General features: G+C 32.2%; 1 protein-coding gene across 1 annotated transcript in view; it reads left to right on the top strand.

The window, feature by feature from the left end:
• The window catches only part of LOC124974041 (son of sevenless homolog 2-like), a 93,248-nt gene extending 78,595 nt beyond the window's left edge, over positions 1-14,653 (top strand). The window contains 7 exon segments of the mRNA XM_047537615.1: positions 4,242-4,359; positions 6,496-6,546; positions 6,549-6,667; positions 11,660-11,776; positions 13,670-13,789; positions 13,791-13,893; positions 14,616-14,653. Of these exon segments, the coding sequence (XP_047393571.1) occupies positions 4,242-4,359; positions 6,496-6,546; positions 6,549-6,667; positions 11,660-11,776; positions 13,670-13,789; positions 13,791-13,893; positions 14,616-14,653 (666 nt within the window).
• Positions 14,654-19,974: the final 5,321 nt, after the last annotated feature.

The following is a 19,974-nucleotide window of genomic DNA, read 5'->3' as shown; positions in this document are numbered from 1 at the left end:
GTTTTCTAGCAAGAAATGATAAATGGCTCTGGGTATTACTACATTAAACACTTTGCAGATTTCATGGGCCAAAAATAAAAATTCTCATTTTAACCTTGTGTTTTTAAAAAGTAGCAAGGTTGAATAGTTTCAAATGTATTTATTGACCACTAGTGAGTTGGGATAGTTTTAAATGTATTTATTGGTAACTTTTATTGTTTCTTTATGATTTATTTAATTTATGTCATCTTTCATTTTTCTTTTTGGATGTTTGCATTTTGACTTATGTGAACTTTGTATATATTAAAGATATTAAGACAGTCAAACTATATTTTTTCAGTGTCTTTTTATGTTGTCTGCTTTTTAATTTAAATATTTTATACTATTTTGATATATGGATTCAAATCATTCTCAATTTATGGGTTCTTCCTTCGTTTTTATTCTATTAAAAGACTTTCTCTATGTGAAAACTAAGAAGGTACAAACTCAACTATTTTAATATTGCCTTTGAGAATGTAAATTTATAAAATCTTTCTGGAAAGCCATCTAGCAATGTGTTGAAAATTTAAAATATACATATTCTGAGACCCAGAATATTAAAGAAATCAAATCCTAAAGAAAGAAAAGCACCAAACTATAGAGTTATATGTATGAAGATACAGTGATTGCATCATTATTGTAGTAGCAGAAAACTAGAGACATCCTGAATGTCCATCAGTAGTAGAATGATTAAATATATTATCTTATAATATGGAATATTGTTCAGCTATAGAAAAACTGTTGGGATTTTTGTGTATTAACTTACAATAATATTTGTGATATTTGTGGGGAAATACCATAAGAAAGTTCAGAATGACTATAACATGATTCCATATTAGTACAACAAAAGAGAACAAACCCTAAACCTCTAAGTGGAGTTGCATAAATATTAAGAATAGTGAAAAAGATACATTCTCTTTATCAATTCTTTTAGTGCATTGTGATTAGACGGGAGAAGAAGAAAAACTGCTTTTATGTTTGTAGTTTTATAATTGAGTATTTGCATTTTATTGACTTTTATGAACTTTATGTATTAAAGAAATTAACACAGTCTGTTTAGATTAATTATTTCAACCCAGTTATTGAAAAACTCTGAGGCATTTTATTCATTTTAGAGGCTAAGCATTCATTTTAAAAAATATTGAGCAACAGTATTTCTAAAATTATATATAAGGCATAAAGAATAAAATCATCTATATTCCTGGCATTCAGTCTAAGAGCCCCTCCATTTCCATCTCCTTCCTTGCTGCTTCAAAACCAAGCACCGTAATGAACCTTAGGCTTTTAATTCTCTTTCTTTTATCCTAATTTAACTATGTATTTATCTAAACTACATTGTTTTATTTTGCAAGTTTCTTAATTTTATATGAATTTAATTCTTCAATGACTTCTTTTACTAGCATTATATTCCTAAGATTAGTCCATGTTGTTTGTAGCTATAGTTCATTCTTTTTCATAACTATTTCATAATTATAAAATCAATTTACCAAAATTTAATCATGTTTTTATTAGTTAATAGTCATTTGGATTGTTTCCATTGTGAAACTGTTATGAACAATATTGCTGTGAACATTCTTTACATATATCCCGATATACCCATATTATTCTAAAAGTAGAATTTATAGAATTGCTGAATGATAGGGTATTGATGTCTTCAACTTTACTAGATATTGCCAAGTTGTTTTTTCAAGTAATTGTACCATTTCACACTCCCTTCAGAAATATATGAGATCCAGTTATTTCATATTCTCACCAATACTTGATATTTTCAAGCCTTTTAACTTTTCCATTCTTGTAGTTTTGGTTTATATTTTCCTAATTTTAATGAGTTTGAACCTGTTTTCAAATCTTTATTGGTTCTTTCTTCTTGTGGAAAAATTTTAAGTTTTATATGGATATGTGCAAATTCTCTTATATTCTGGATTCTAATATTTCCTCATTTATATGTGTTGTAAATATCTTTTCCCAGATAAGCTTCCTTTTCATGGTTTTTGTGATGTCTTTTGATGTACCAGAATTCTTAATGTAGTCAAATTTACTTATTTTTCTTTGTTATATATGCTTCTTTTGGTCCACTTTAATAGGTCCCCTTCTATTATCCTAATGTTTTGTCTTTTTCATTAAGTCATTACTCTAGGTGAAAATGTGTTTTGAATATGTGACGAGGTTGGAGTATTATTTAATTTTTTAAAGTATTTTTTTAGTTGTCAATGAACCTTTGTTTTATTTATATACATTCAGTGCTAAGAATCAAACTCAGTGCCTCACACATGCTAGGCAAGCACTCTACCATTGAGTCACAACCCCAGCCCCTATTATTTCATATTTCATTCCATAAGGCTACCCAGTTTTTTGCATACATTTATTGATAGTTCATATTTTGAATGACCTACAGTGTCAGCTATAATAAATTTATTGTCCATATATGTGGACCTGTTTCTGGTCTTTTTATTTTTTTATATTTTTAGTGATAGGTGGACACAGTACCTTTATTTTATTTATTTTTATGTGGTGCTGAGGATTGAACCTAATGCTGCACATGTGGTAGGCAAGTATTCTATCACTGAGTTAGGAACCCAACCCTTATTTTTCTTTTTTTTCAAGCTCAATTTGATTTTTCCTATGCCACATATATAACTTACCATAACTTTATCTTTTTATTAAAATCTTTTTTATTTTTACAGACTTCATTTTGATTCCATAACTTTATACTAATTCTTTTTAAAATATGTTTATTTGCAGATGGACATAATACCTTTATTTTATTTAGTTAGTTTTATGTAGTGTTGAGGATTGAACCCAGTGCCTCATATGTGGTAGGCAAGTACTCTGCCACTGAGTTATAACCTGAGCCCACTTTATACTCATTTGTTTAAAAGAAAGTAGAGCAAATCTTTTACCAGTCTTTCAAGGGTGACTTATTCTTGGCCCTTTAATTTCATATATAAATTTTAGAATTATCTTAAACTTCATTTAAAAAAAATTGGATTGTTATTATTATTATTATTGGTACTGAGAATTGAACCTGGGGGCACTTTATCACTGAGTCACATTTCCAGGTTTTTTTTTTTTTTTTTTTTTGTGGTGGCGGGGACAGTGTCTTGCTATTTTGTGAGGATTTTGCTAAATTGCTGAGGCTGGTCTTGAATTCACAGTTTCATGTCTCAGCTCCAGAGTAATGGGGATTACAAGCATTTGCCATCATGCCAGGTTGAAAATTGGAACTTTAATGAAGTTGCATTAGATCTGTAAAATCAATTAGTGCCAATTTACAGTTATGAATCTTCCCATCTGGGAACATGGTATATCTCTCCATTTATTTTTTCATTTAATACTATCTTATGGTTTTCTTGACAGAGACTTTATACTATTTTTGTTAGATTTATATTAGATTTTTTAAAAAATTATATTTTCCTTATGATAAAATATTTTCATATCTAGTTGATTTTTGTTTATTGATTTTTTTAACAGCAACATTGCTAAGTTCTCTTATTGACATTCTGCAGATAGATTTTTGGAGCTTCTTTGTGGGCAGTCATAATTTGTGTACATAGTGTCCTTTTTTTTGAATTCCTAGTTCTTTATTTTGTTTCTTGTCCATTTTAGCTAGGACTTCTATATAGTATTGAATAAAAGCTATGATGCACTCTTGTTTTCTTCTTAACTTAAAGGAAATGCATTGAATGGTTCTCATCAAGAATTATGTTTGCTATGGTTTTGTGCATGTGCATGCCCTTAAGCAGGTTATAAACTAATGAACTTCTAGTAACAATGAAATTTTAAAATAAATACCTGTTTACTACATTCACTATTTTTTTTCATGTTTCCTCACTCTTCTGCGGTCAACTCCTTACCAAAATTCTACCTGTATCCCCAAAAGACCTTTCAGTGGCAAAGTACTTAAATGCTGAAAAGTTATAATTCTCCTTCTCTACACCTATGACTTCAAACTCTGGATAATCAAAATTATGACTAACAAGGGTCCTGAGGATGAAAATTTTTGATTGCTTAACCTTCTAATTAGAAAAATGTAAATAAACCTAAAATTTTATGTTATAGATAAAAAGAGGAGAAATCATTTAGGCAGATGCCCAAAGGATTACCACATATCTCTTAATTTTAAAAAATATTTTTAAATGTTTCCAAAATTTTATAAATTCTAAAGTTCTGTATCCATAAATATGATTGAATTATAAAAATTATGCTCATTTTATGTTTTTAAGGCATTACATAAAAGAAAACAGAGAATTTTGGATGAAGCTATGGAATTAAGTCAAGATCACTTTCAAAAATACCTAGTAAAACTAAAGTCAGTCAATCCACCTTGTGTGCCTTTTGTTGGTAAGTTACTGAAGATAGATATTTATTTTGAGGGTGATTGTGTTATAACCCAAAGAGGCCTGTCTTTAGAGGTCAGATGGTATCTTATTTTACTTTGTCTATTTTCATTAGCTATCTGTATCGATAAATAAAACTTGAAGCTCTACTATTTCCTTGTCTATAAAATGCAGGTTATAATAATTGCCTCATGGAGTTGTAAGAATTAAAATATATTTTGTACTAAGTAATACAAATTCTGTCACAGAACAGGTACTAAGAAATTGGTAACTATTATTTTTACATATTTGTCATATCTACAGTGTTTGTTTTCTCTTTACTAAATGCTTTTAAGAGATTTTTTTAATCTCAGAATTAGAACAACTTTGGCCAAATTATATTATTATATTGTGTGCATGTACAAAATAGTAACAACCAATTCCACTGTTATGCATAATTTTAATGCACTAATAAAAACAAACTCAGAATCAGAACTGTTATATATCATATTTGGCAAAGTTTTATAAACTGAATTTTTCTTAATACAGTCATGCATTTCTTAGTTGCAGGGACATGTTCTGAGAAATGCATCAGTGGAAATTCTGTTGTGCAAACAGAGTGTACTCACACAAATATAAATGGTGTCAGTTACTCAATGTTGCCTGTTTGGTTAATGTTGTTGTTTTGTTTTGTTTTGCAATGGTGTCTTGCTGTGTTTCCCAGGCAGGTCTCAAATCCTGGGTCAAGCAATCATCTTTCTTCAACCTTCTGAGTAGCTAGGACTGTAGGGGTGTGCCATTGCACCTGCCTTGAACGTGGCCTCTTGATGCATTCAACATGAGAGGATACATATGAGGCTGCTTGTGGCATAATATAGAATACTGTTTTACTGTAAACTTTTTCATTGTAAATACATGTATGCTCTAAAGTAATGATAAAGAAGTGTAGTGTAGTAAATTTATAAACCAGTAACATAGTCACTTATTACTATTGTCAAGTATTAAGCACTGTTCATTGTCAAATGTGCTATTCTTTTTTCTGACTGCTGTTTACACAGACACTTGAATAATGTGTCATGTTGGCATCATGACAGTGACATCACTAGTCAATGAGGATTTTTCAGTTCAGTTATCATCTTATGGGATCACTGTCATACTTATGGTGTGTTTTATATGCTATACTTTAATATGATGGGCAGCAAACATAGGTTTGTTTACACTAGCATTACCACAAACACTTGAATAATATATTATAATGTTACAGTTTTTCAGCTTCATTCTAGTCTTTTTGTGTGTGCATGTTGATGATTAAATCCAGGACTTCTTACATGCTAAGCACATGTCCTTATCACTGGGCAATACTTCTAGTCTCTCTGTTCCAGTATTATAGTTCCACTTTTGTATATGCAGTTCATTTTTTATCTAAATATCATTATGTGGTGCATGACTAAATTGTATAATTTTTAAATCAAGATTTTCCAACCTCAGTACTATTGACTTTTGGATTGAATAAATATGTATGTGTCATGTGCTTGTAGGATGTTTAGTAGCCTCTAAGTCTCCTATTCACTCTGTAGTAACACCCATGTCATGATAACCAGAAATGTCTCCAGATATTCCCAGCACACAATGAGGAGCGAAATTATCAATTGATAACCACTGGTTTAAATAAATCAGTAATTATACATAAAAAGGAGATTAAAGATTTTATTGTCAAAGATTTAAAAATAATAATTTTTTTCTATCTAAATCATGGACTCTGAGAAAACAGTTTAAGTCTGAACTCTATTAACCAACAATGCTTACAATATTGATCACTTAAAGATTATTGACAATATATATTTAAAATGAAACATTAAAATTTTGGTTAGAATAGATTTAAAACTTATAATTTGGACTTTGTAAACAGGGTTAAGGAAAGCTTAATTTGCTATTTCTTAGACTAGTAGCCTTTATTTTCTTTTTAATTTTAATTTTTTTCTATGTTAAAAATTTTTAATGCAGAATTGATGGTAATCATAAGGTCTATCAGAGCCTTGCCTTATCAGCATTTTGGAGTGGAATTGCTAGTAAATATTTCAATTTTACTAGATTGTTTTCCCAAATGATTGATTAAATGACCAGTTTTAAAATAAATTTTATTTAAATATTTTTTCATTAGGAATATATTTGACAAATATTCTGAAGACTGAAGAAAGGAATAATGATTTTTTTTTAAAAAAGAGAAAGATTTAATCAATTTCAGTAAGAGGAGGAAAGTGGCTGAAATTATTGGAGAAATTCAGCAATATCAGAATGAGCCTTACTGTTTATGGATAGAGCCAGAATTGAGGGTAAATATTTTCTGTGGTTGTCTTTAAAAGGGAACATGTTAAGCTCTGTGTGATCTCTAAGAAATATCATAATCACATATCATGCTGTTTATTTTGCTTTGTAAATAATATGAGTTAATAATTGTTAATTAACAGTTAAATATTAATGTTAATTAACATTTAAATATTAGATATCTACATTTTCTGCACTTGTCAATATGATGTACTTCTCTTGAAAATATCATTTCTTTGTTGACTTGGTTCAAGTAACACTTCCAGAAAAAAGTGAATGACAAAGTAGAACAGAAGTAACTTTTCTGATGTTCATGCAGTGAAAAGAAAATCCACTACTAATGCTATCATTGATGGATAACCATTTTAGATATTTTATTGATCCAGTATAACATCAGTATTCATCTCTTCAGAAGATCACTGTACTTAAGTAGGGCAAGAGTTGCAAGAGTGGTATGTATGCATAGCATAAAAGGACTTTAAAAAATTCTATTGATGTTCTATTTTTAACAATGGTGTGTAATATTGGTACTGTGATACCACAATTGTGCATCTTCTGACTTTTCTACAGATATACTTCAGTTCACTGGGAACAAGTATTCTTGCTAATATTTTAGTAGTGAAAATCTGATAATGAACCCTCTTAGAAACTTAATGTTTGGTGTATTCTGTGGATTTGTCTCATTTCAAATTGAGCATTAAGGGAATGCATATTTTAGTTGTTACTCTGCCAGTATGTCTATCTAGTGGCCTGTTGCCATTTCTGTCTTCACTGAAATTTTTGTCCCCAAGAGAGTGAGGATTGTTCTTTTTTCCTAGCAGGAAAAAATATGGGATGCCATGTAAACTAGAATAAATAAATAAATTATGATGCCAGGTTTATGTTAAATGAATTTTAGTGTATCATATGTATTTGAAATTCAGAACATATTAAAGCTGTCAACCTTAATGATTTCACTTGTCACATTAAAAATTGTGCTACACTCTTAAACAGAGTCTAAGGTTGGGCATGTTGAGTGAAAATAGCCACTATCATTCTTACCCTCCTAAATTATGAGATAATTAATACTCTTTGTTCCCATTTTAAATACCCTACAGTCCTAAGAAAGAATGACCTAAAGCATATCATTTATGAAAATGCAAGCAGATAATTATTTTAAAGTAAATAGTGATTTTCATTACTTATTTCATTGGGCCCAACTTGTCTGATGTGGAGCTTCACAGGGTTAAGAAAATGTGTTATTAAAGCTCAGATTAGATGGGGTTTGTGATGTGGCTCAGTGGCAGAGCACTCGCTTAGCACGTGTGAGGCACTGGGTTCAATCCTTAGCACCACATAAAACTAAACAAAATAAGTGCATGCTGTCCCGTCTACAAGTACAAATTTTTTTTAAAGGCTCAGATTAGAGTTCACCATACACTTTCCCACAGAAAGAGTGTTACCTTGTAGTTGGGTATTCTTGAAATAGTACTTTAAGCATTCGTATCTCAGTAGCATATCTGCTAATAGAATTTTTTGTTATGGTCTAGATTTCTTATTATCATTTAAAGCATTTTTGGGAAAAGGGATGACTTCTTTATGATTGAGTCAAAGTACATTTAAAATGTAGATAAACTAAGCTATTCATTTTACAAACCAAATTTAAACTAGATAGTATTTTGAAATTGGAGCAAAGGATGAAAAAATAAAAATACAGCTGTTGCAACTTTCTAAAAGTTCTTAAATTACCATTGGCTTATGTAATTTAAGTCAACTAACTTGAATATGAAAACAAATTATTTCTGTTAGAGGAGTGATACAATTTTCTTGAAATTGGCAGAATGCCTAAAAAGCAACAAAAAAATTCATACTAGAAATTTTAAAGTACATTTTGCTAAACCCAATAAGTATCTTTCATTTGCTTCTAAACCATTTAAAAATGAAATAAAGCTAAATCCAGAAATTTGCTTCTAAGGATTTTTCAAAGAGAATCATAAGTATTATGTAGAAAATATATGCAAAATGAACTAATAATTGTTTTTATAACAAAGAATTAAAAGACTTTTATCTGGATAACTACTTATATGAGGATTAGTGAAATGAATTCTGGAACATGTCTGATGGAATACAATAGAGTGAAAAATCTGTGCTTTATAAGATAAGTAAACCACATGGGAACAACTTGACTATGAACTTAAAAAAAAGATTAAATATAAATATGGTGTTACCCCAATTTTGCAGAACAAAGTTTCTATTTATTTACTTTGGTATGTATGATCACACATAATAAAACATCAGAAAATATAGTAAAATATAAACAGGGTGGTTTCTAGTTATTGAGATTACTTTTTCTTTTTTATGTTTTTATGTTTGAGGAGGCAAAGAATCTAAAAACATCTATTTCCTAATTAGGAAGTTAAAGTTTCACTTGCAAAATATTTTGGTAAGTATTTTTTGATAAAGATAAAATATTTTTGATAAAAATACTTTTATGCTAGAGTTTGACACAAATAAGTTATAAAGTTTATTACTTTTGAATAGCCCTTTCTAATTAGCAAAATTCTATTGTTGACTTTTAACTAAAATTTTGGTTCTAAACAGTTTTGGTAACTTACTCCTGATTATGATATAATTAGCAGAAATACTAAGGGATAAGTATACCTACTGAGCCATTAAGATGGTAACACATAAAAATCTGTTCATCTTTTAATTGTGCCATTTGCCTAGAATACTGCTTCCATAAAAATTATGCAATCTTATTAAAAAGTAGAGTGACTTGAATAAACAGGTGTTATAAACTTTCCAGATGTTGTGATCTCTTAATTTGCTAAATTTTTAGTTTTAAAATGATGAAATAAATAATCTTTATTAAAAATTTGAGTACTGGTCAGTACCTGGCTCTGGTTCTCACAGACACTGTTGCTTCCCTAGTCTGAGGGGGCCTCCCAGCCTCTGCCCTGCTTTCATGCTTTCAGTGCAGGTACTGCAATTTACAGCCATGAAGAGTTCCCCCTACTCATTTTTTCCCCTGCAGAAATGGATCTCATTATGCAGAGTACAAAGCTTTATAAAGGAATACAATTTGAATTTTATGAAGTGTAATTTTGTGTATGAATCACATTTTGAAAATATTGAATTTTCAGAAAGCAAGCTAGTAAATTCTGGTATATTCTGGCAAACAGTGTTTCAAATGGTAATATATAGTTAGGCATTTGTGATAACAAAATATTTGTCTTTTGATAAATTGATTGTTCCAAAAATTATAGGATGACTGATACCATATTTGAATGATCCTTAAATGAATATCAGTTTATTTAAATTTTTAATGCAATATGGAAAGTGCATGCTGTGGAAATTCTATGGCTAATTTTATGGAGAAAATACTATCAGTTTGCCAGGTATAATAAAGAGATATGAAGAGTTAAAAGAAAGACAACATGTTACTGCAGGAAGTAGAAACAAATATAATGTGTATTAATGGTAGAAGAGTTAATAATTCATGAGCTTTAAACAAAATTCATTTGACATCACATATAAAGGCATAGGTACAATAAAGCTTTGGTGTTGACATCCCCAAAAGTTGTTACTGAAGGTAATATTACCCACATAAGTCAATTCTGTGGTAAACTGTGTGAAATTAGTCTTTAGATAATGTGGCCCTTTGAAGATTATAATTATTCTTATTTGCTGGAATAAGATGGGATTATTTTGGATGTCATGGTAAAAGTGCTTATAAAGGGTAAAAGGCCTACATTTAACTTTACTTTTGTGGCATAATCAGTAACTGTCCTGATAGCTAGGCTTCATAGCTTGTAACCAAAAGCAAATTAAATGCATAATTTAGGTATTCTGTAGTTACTTAGAATTTTGAGAATATAAACTTCTTTGAAAAAAAGAAGTTTTAATATTTTTAGAAGTGCATAAACTTTTTCTCAGGCCTTTAAGTCAGTTATTATACCAATTAGTGAGCAAATAGGATGTGGGTTACTTAAATTGTTAATATAATCCCAAAGTACTCAAAAGTATCTTGGTAATTTAGGAGAGATATTCATCCCACCTGAGTTTAAATTCAGAAATAAATCTAGTAGAGAGAGTGTGGTGGTTCAACTAAATAGGAATCTTTGTTTCTTTTTGTGTAAAAAGTGACAGGAGAAATTTTATGGGACAGTTTTAGCCATTAGAAAGTACTGGTACCTACTCATGCACAAAACTACTTCTAAAGAATTACCTAAGATCCCTTGCAACAAAAAATAAGGATGGAATTTTGTTTAAAGCGCATGAATTTTATTATCAGATGCTTCTGGTGTTTCCTGATGCTGGATAACTGGAAACAGGATACAATCCTGCTGAAAAGCATAAACAGCTATATCCTAGCTGTAGCTTTATTCAGGATCTAGTTTCAGCTAGTCCGCAATCCACCTCTAAGAATACCTCTCGAATGAGAAACATTTTTGCACATTCATTATCTCCTGGTTTGGAACACACTACTGGAGAAGAAAATAGTGAAACAAGTATGCATGAAGTATTTCAGATATAGAACAGGAATTTTTATAAGAATGTTAGGAATGAACGTGTTAAAAAAAAAAAAGAACTAGGGGGATGTTTCTGAAGCCATAGGGAAAAATGCTGGGAAATTAACTAACAAATATTATGTGCATTCTAAGATTCATGACCTATTAAAGGATTATAGAAAGATTTTTAGCTCCAAGTTAGGCCAAATGATAGAGGTACAGTTAAGCCCTCTGAAGACAAAAAGGTTGTTGTGAGCTATCATGATTTAGAAAAGGCCCGGATTACCTTTGAAGTAAGAATCAAGTTAAATGTTAGGTTTTAAAGTCAGTGCAAGAATATCTTTGGAATAGAATTTAATTTTAGCCATACCTGTTAGTATTTAAATGTGTATGTATATACATGTTCCAAAATTATTAAAATAGTATACAATTTATGTATTAAATATTTGAGTAGAATCTTATTGTAATAAGATCTAAAGTGCATGCTTAGGTGTTTATCTTTAATTCCAGAGGTTCTTTAATAACCTTAACCCCATCGGAAGTTCATCTGAAGAAGCATTTACTGATTATTTGTTCAACAAGTCACTAGAAATTGAACCCTGAAACTGCAAATAGCCACCTCAATTTGTAAGTCCATGACAATGTTGGAAATTTTTTCTATTTTGAAGAATAATATTATTTTCAATATTTAGAAATCTATTCCCTTAAAATTGTAATCAAATAGCTATTTTTAGATGTTTATAGTACTATACTATTTCTAAAATTATGTATACTATAAGGGAAGATGTCACCTTTTTTGATAAACTCTGATGTATCTTTGATTTAGTACCACTTATCTATCTACTCATGTTTGATCCCTTCTCATATAAGAGGAACAGGTATGAGAATATGTGAGCCTAGTAGGTTGCTGAATGGAACAAAAGAAGTGAAAGGACCTGGGAAGGAGTAAGCAGAAGTATTATAGTATTTTGGGCTTGAACACTGGCTCTTGCCTTAGGGCTCCATGGTCCATGGTGGTCAGTGAAACCCTTCTCTCACACCTAGGAATTGCTTGTACACTTTCTAGTTATTCACAGGTTTGCAGTGGCAACAAAAATAGTGGAAGATTGATTTTAAGTAGTGAGAGTGAAGCAAGATTTGGGAAAAAAGTAGAAACATTTATAAACAGACCAGCTTTGGCAAAGCAGTAAACTAGCTAGTTGAATACTATCTCACCTTCACATGAGTGTAATAGAGATTATCCTTCTTTATGAATGAAAAAATAACAGATTAAGACTAAAAGAGATTATATAACTTTTCAAGACTGAATAGTTAGTTATTGGCCCAGTTGAGATTTTAACTCAACTGTTTTTGAGGGGCAGGACAGTACTAGGAATCTATCCCAGGGCCTCATGCATGGAAGGCAAGGGCTCCATCACCAAGCTATATCCCCAGTCTTTTTTTATTTTAGAAACAGGATCTCACTAAGTTGCCCAGTGTTTTAGTCATCTTTTCATTACTGACCAACAAGAATAACTTTGAGAAGAAAAGGTTTATTTTGGCTCATGTTTTCAGAGGTTCAGTCCGTGGTCTGTGGACCCATAGCTTTGGGCCTGAGGTGAGGCAGAACATCAGGCAGAAGCAGAAGGGCATGGAAGAGGTGAATTAGTTAAAGATGTGGAAATGAGGAAGCAGAGGGCAATTCTCCTCACCTGAGTCAAAATAAAAACCCAAAGGCACAGCTCCCAATGATCTACTTCCTCCAGCCACACCCTACCTGCTCATAGTTACCATTCAGTTCATTCATTTGAGTAGATTAATCCACTCATTATGTTATAGCCCCCTAATCTGATCATTTCACCCCTCAATATTCCTGCATTGTCTCACACATTAGATTTTGGGGGATACCACATATCCAAATCACAACAACCAGACTGGCCTCAAATTTAGCAATCCTCCTGCATCAGCCTCCTGAGTAGCTGGGATTATAGGCATTCTCCACAGCATCAGACCCTAACTCACCTTCCGTATTTTTTTGTGAGGTTACCACTGCCATAGTTTTAAAGATGGGACAGAGATTAGGGTAAGGAACAATGATAACACTCTTCACTAGACTTTATAAAGCACTGTTGTAAAGGTTGAACATGTAGTATAAGAATAGGGGAAAAGAGGATTTTTTAAAAGAATGAACCACATAGCATATTATATTAAAATTATGTTCCTAGTAAATATTAAACTGATATAAATTATTTGAAAGGAAAGTTTAGGTGCAAGTGTTTTAGGAGGAAAAAGTTGTTTATGACACAAATTTTCAAGCATTTTATTTCTACACTTACTAAAAGGGATTTACTTATATTCAGGTCCATTTTAAAATTAATCCAGTTAAATCCAGAAGTTACTACTAAAATGCCACAAACTGGCCCTGCAGATTGAGATTTCATTGCACTCTTTTAACTGGTTCCTTGAAAATTAATAGTGTAGCTCTAAGTCATAAAAACAAAATATATGCAAATAAATATTAATTATGTTTACTTTTCCTAGCCTAGAAAATCAAACTACTCCTTAAAATCTCCTGGAATAAGACCTAATTCAGGGCAGCTTGGCTCTACCTCAGGCACTGTACGAAGTCATCCAGCAACATTAGAAAGAGAAACTTATAAGAGTAGCCTTTAGTCAGGTTGCTGAAACTGAGCTTGAATCAATGGTGTCAACACCAACCTCTCCAAATACTCCAGTGTCTGCTTCTTCAGAATGTAGCTCCTGTGGTAAGTATTTGATACAAACCATTTGGGTTTGGAATTTATTATTCAGATAATTCTTCTCATCATTTTAATGAAGAAACTATAGAATCCTCTGCAAACAAATTAGTGTGAAAGAGGCATCTAAATAGTGATTATCACATTTGTGCATTATTTAAGCATGTTATTTTCTAATTTATTCATTCAAAAAGATTTATTTAGTACTTTTGGGGCCCCACTTCCATTTGGAAGGGAGCAACAGGCAGTGAATAAGAAAATAAGTACGTAAATTCAGTGAGGAAAATTGAAAGGGAATGTGATAGAGAGGGAACCATTTAAGCTAAAAAAGAAAAACGCATTCTAGGTACAAGGAATACTTGGTTTAATTTTAAAAAAATACTGACACATTGAAAGATGGTGATAAAATTCTGTGCTATGAGCCAGGCGTGGTGATGCATGCCTGTAATCCCAGCAGCTTGGGAGGTTGAGGCAGGGGGATCATGAATTCTAAGCCAGACTCAGCAAAAGCAAGGTGCTAAGCAACTCAGTAAGACCCTGTCTCTAAATAAAATACAAAATATGACTGGGGATGGGACTCAGTGGTTGAGTGCCCCTGAGTTTAATCCCTGGTACCCACCCCCAGAAATTCTGTGCTATGTGTATATTATGTATTACCTTATGCTGACATTTAAAAAATAAAACCATGCATGTTACCTACCATTTCAAATTAATTTTTCTCATTCCAATAGGTAGCAAAAGCAGGACTATAACTATGACCCTAAGTTGAATCTAATGAAATGACTAGAATAATAATAAACAGGTTAACCAAATTTGTATTTGAACACATTTGGGCCTAGCAACATGGAAAGAATAAAACAACATTCCTCTCTCCCTCCCCTCTCCCTTTCACCCTATCCCTCTTTCCTTCTTTATTTCTTTATTTCTGTGGTAATAGAGATGGAACCCAGGGCCCTATACATTCTAGACAAACCCTTTACTGCTGAGCTGTATTCCCAATCTGAAATATTTTTTATAAATAAATTGAATTGTTTGCTTATAGCTGTTTAAAGTTTGTTACAGTTTTAAAAATCATTTTATAACCTGTCTGTTCAAGGGACTGTGGGACATTGAACAAATTATTTACCACCTTCAAACATTTTAGGGATCAAATGAAATAAATATGTAGAACACCTATGATGTTGCTTAGCATAGAATGAACACTTATGTCAAATTTGTTGCCTGTCTTCTCCACCCTTTCCAATTCATTTTCCTGTAGGAATAATACACAGTCAGCACTTTATATATGTGGCTTCCATACTCATGGATTCCGTCAGCCACATAATGAAAATGCAGTTATGCCTAAGGTGTTTGCATTTGTACTGAACACATATGGACTTTATTCATTGTCATCATTGCCTAAATAAAACAGTGTAACTATTTACATAATATTTCTATAGTAGTAGGTATTACAAGTAATCTAGAGTTGGACATGGAGACAAACACCTGTAATCCCTGATCCCCAGGAGGCTGAGGCAGGAGGATTGCAAATTCAAGGTCAGCCTGTACAATTTAGTAATACCCTGTCTCAGAATTAAAAAAAAAACAAAAACTGGGGTGTAGCTTAGTGGTATTGCACTTGTCCAGCATGTGCAAGGCCCTGGGTGCAATCCCTAGTACCCCACCCCAAAAAATAAATAAGTAAAAATAATCTAGAAAGGATTTAAAGTTGCAGGATATATGTAGGTTATATGCAAATACATTGTAATACATTGCATTTTATAACATTATTATGCATTGTGAGAGACTTAAGTATCTGTGGAGTGGGTTATCCTGGAACCAGTCCCAGATTCCAAGGGATGACTATACTAAATGTTCTAAATGATTACTACGTTCCCAGGCTAGCCTTGGATGATTTATTTCTTCACATTTTACTTAAAGCAATATTTTAAGGAAAGTATTATTCTATCAATCTAAATTATTTCATAATTTATTATCTAAATGCTGTTAACTTTCTGTGGTCATTCATTTAAGACAAAAATAACCCAAAATGGAACACAGCAGCTTTGGAAATAATTTTCTCAGTCTGGAGAATATCTGCTAGTTATTCTAACATAGTAAAATGTATATAATTTAGACAGTAGCAGGAATTCCTGTATTATGAGAAAAGTTGAGTCTTTTCAGTGGCTCTGGGTCAGAGGCTAGCAACCAATGCAAACTGGTTAAACACTTAAAATGAAATTAACAGAAGTTCCCTACCCCATGTCTCCTCACCCCTTTTCTTGTTCCCCATTGATACTTCCTCATTTATAAATGACATTTTTATATTGCTCCCTCTTTTGAATCATTAATTTAAATAATGTTTACTGATTTTGTTTTATAATAATGAGGATTCCATGTTCTACCTTGCCTATACTTATCACATTTGGGGCAAATATTACTCACTAATTAGATCAAATGGTGTTTATTATATTTCCTTTTCCTGAAGTTTAAGAGTTTCCTCATTAAAGCATATATTTGTTTCTTTAAGATATATTGCTTGGTCTTCCCCTGACCTTTTATAGCAAATTTTTATGAGAGAAGGTCAATTAGAAAATCTGTCAGGGTTTTTTCTTCCCCTCCCCTCCCCTCCCTTTCTCCTCTTCCACCTGGAAACCACCTTCCTGGCATTCTCCAGTTTGGACTGGTTGCTGTCTTAGACTCTGACCCAGCCATCATCTTAGAACTCTCTTTATCATCCTAGAAATTCATATCAACTCCCTCCTGTGTTGAATTTTTATTTTTTAGATCTCTTTCTTGATATGTTCCCTCATTTTGGTAGGGGTACATACTTTTATGGCTACCTGTGAAAGTATACCAAAGAATATAAATATTTAAGTTCTTATAAATCTGGAAGTATATTATACATTCAACTATTAATAGTGTGCTTAACTATAGAATTTAAATCATTTTTATTTACTGTATTCTAGCTTTCATAATTGCTATTAAGAATTCTAATACCATATTAATGCGTTCACATATTTAATGCATTTTTTTTCCTTTTTTTTGGTTATACTGGAGATGGAACTATGGGCACTACCTATGAATTACATTCCCAGCCGTTTTTATTTTTTATTTTAAGATAGGGTTTTTAAAATTTTGAAATAGTTGCCCTGGCTAGCATTGAACTTGGGATTCTTCTACCTCAGACTCTCTAGTATCTGGGATTATAGGCATGTGCCTCTGTGCCATCCAGCTCAGTGCATATTTCTTTTTTTAAATTTATTTTTATTGTAAACAAATGGGATACATCTTGTTTCTGTGTACATGAAGCAGAGGCATACCATTTGTGTAATCATACATTTACATAGGGTAATAGTTTTTGATTCATTCTGTTATTTTTTCCTTCCCCCACCCTGTCCACCCCTCTTTTCCCTTTATACAGTCCCTCCTTCCTCCATTCATGCCCCCCTCCCACTACCCATTATGGGTCATCATCTGCTTATCAGCGAGATCATTTGTCCTTTGGTTTTTTGAGATTGGCTTATCTCACCCATTTGCCTACAAATGCCATAACTTTATTATTCTTTATGACTAATATTCCATTATATATATGTGTATATATATATATACACACACACACCACAGTTTCTTTATCCATTCATCAATTGAAGGGCATCTAGGTTGGTTCCACAATCTGGCTATTGTGAATTGATCAGCTATGAACATTGATGTGGTTGTATTTCTGTAGTATGCTGATTTTAAGTCCTTTGGGTATAGGCCAAGAAGTGGGATAGCCAGGTCAAATGGTGGTTCCATTCCATGTTTTCTAAGGAATCTCCACACTGCTTTCCAGAGTGGCTGCACTAATTTGCAACCTCACCAGCAATGTATGAGTGTACCTTTTTACCCACTTACCTTGCAACCTATGTTTGCTTGTCTTCTTGATAATCGTCATTCTAACTGGGGTGAGATGGAATTTTAGGGTAGTTTTGATTTGCATTTCTCTTATTACTAGAGATGTTGAACATTTTTTCATATATCTATTGATTGCTTTTGTGAAGTATCTGTTCATCTCCTTAGTCCATTTGTTGATTGGGTTATTTGTATTATTGGTGTAGAGTTTTTTGAGTTTTTTATATATTCTGGAAATTAGTGCTGTATCTGAAGTATGAGTGGCAAATATTTTCCCCCACTCTATAGGCTCTCTCTTAGCATTGCTGATAGTTTCCTTTGCTGAGAGAAAGCTTTTTAGTTTGAATCTATCCCAGTTATTGATTCTTGCTTTTATTTCTTGAGCTATGGGAATCCTGTTAAGGAAGTCTGATCTTAAGCCGACATGTTGAAGATTTGGACCTACTTTTTCTTCTATAAGATGGAGGGTCTCTGGTCTGATTCCCAGGTCCTTGATCCATTTTGAGTTGAGTTTTGTGCAGGGTGAGAGATAGAGGTTTAGTTTCATTCTGTTGCATATGGATATCCAGTTTTCCCAGCACCATTTGTTGAAGAGTCTATCGTTTCTTGATTGCATGTTTTTGGCAACTTTGTCTAGTATGAGAAAATTGTATTTATTTGAGTTTGAGTCCGTGTCCTCTATTCTGTACCATTTATCCATCTGTCTGTTTTGGTGCCAATACCATGCCGTTTTTGTTACTATTGCTTTGTAGTGTAGTTAAAATTCTGGTATTGTGATACCCCTGCTTCACTCTTCCTGCTAAGGATTGCTTTAGTTATTCTGGGTTTCTTATTCTTCCAGATGAATTTCATGACTACTTGCTCTATTTCTGTGAAGTATGTCATTGGGATTTTAATTGGAATTGCATTGAATCTGTATATCACTTCTGGTAGTATGGCCATTTTGACAGTATTAATTCTGCCTATCTAAGAACATGGGAGATCTTTACATCTTCTAAGGTTTTCTTTAGAGTTCTGTAGTTCTCATTGTAGAGGTCTTTCACCTCTTTTGTTATATTGATTCCCAAGTATTTTATTTTTTTGAGGCTATTGTGAACGGGGTAGGTTTCCTAACTTTTCTTTCAAAGATTCATCACTTATGTATAAAAATGCATTTGATTTGTGAGCATTGATCTTATATTCTGCTACTTTACTGAATTCACTTATGAGTTCTAAAAGTTTTCTGGTGGAATTTTCCGGTTCGTCTAAATATATAATCATGCCATCAGCAAATAGGGATAGTTTGAGTTCTTGTTTTCCTATTCATATCCCTTTAATTTCCTTGTTCTGTCTAATTGCTCTGGCTAGAGTTTCAAGGACAATGTTGAATAGAAGTGGTGAAAGAGGCCAACCCTGCTTTGTTCCAGTTTTTATGGGGAATGCTCTCAGTTTTTCACCATTTAGAATGATAACAGCCATGGGCTTAGCATAGATGGCCTTTAAAATGTTAAGGAATATTCCCACTATCCCTATTTTGTCTAGTGTTTTGAGCATGAAGGGATGCTGTATTATATCAAATACTTTTTCTGCATCTACAGAAATAATGTAATTCTTGACTTTAAGTCTGTTGATATATGGTGAATGACATTTATTGATTTCTGTATGTTGGACCAACCTTGCATCCCTGGGATAAAACCCACTTGATCGTGGTGCACTATCTTTTTAATATATTTTTGTATGCAATTTGCTAAGATTTTGTTGAGAATTCTTTCATCAGTATTCATTAAGGATATTAGTCTGAAATTTTCTTTCCTTGATGTGTCTTTGTCTGGTTTAGGTATCAGGGTGATATTGGCTTCATAGCCATGAGTTTGGGAGGGTTCCCTCCTCTTCTATTTCATGCAATACTTTGAGAAGTATTGGAATGAGCTCTTCTATAAAGGTTTTGTAGAACTCGGCTGAGAACCCATGTGGTCCCGGACTTTTCTTTGTTGGTAGGCTTTTGATGACTTCTTCTATTTCATTACTTGAAATTGATTCATTTAAGTTGTTTATGTCCTCCTGGTTCAGTTTAGGTAATTCATATGACTCTAGAAACCTTTTGATATCTTCGAGATTTTCTATTTTGTTGGAGTATGGATTTTCAAAATAGCTTCTAATTATGTTTTGTATTTCACTTATGTCTGTAGTGATATTTCCTTGTTCATTCCAAATTTTACTAATTTGAGTTTTCTCTCT

Source organism: Sciurus carolinensis, unplaced genomic scaffold (genome assembly GCF_902686445.1).
Source record: "Sciurus carolinensis unplaced genomic scaffold, mSciCar1.2, whole genome shotgun sequence".
Lineage (NCBI taxonomy): Eukaryota > Metazoa > Chordata > Mammalia > Rodentia > Sciuridae > Sciurus > Sciurus carolinensis.
The sequence above is the reverse complement of the archived record's forward strand: the minus strand, read 5'-3'. Positions and strand labels throughout refer to the sequence as shown.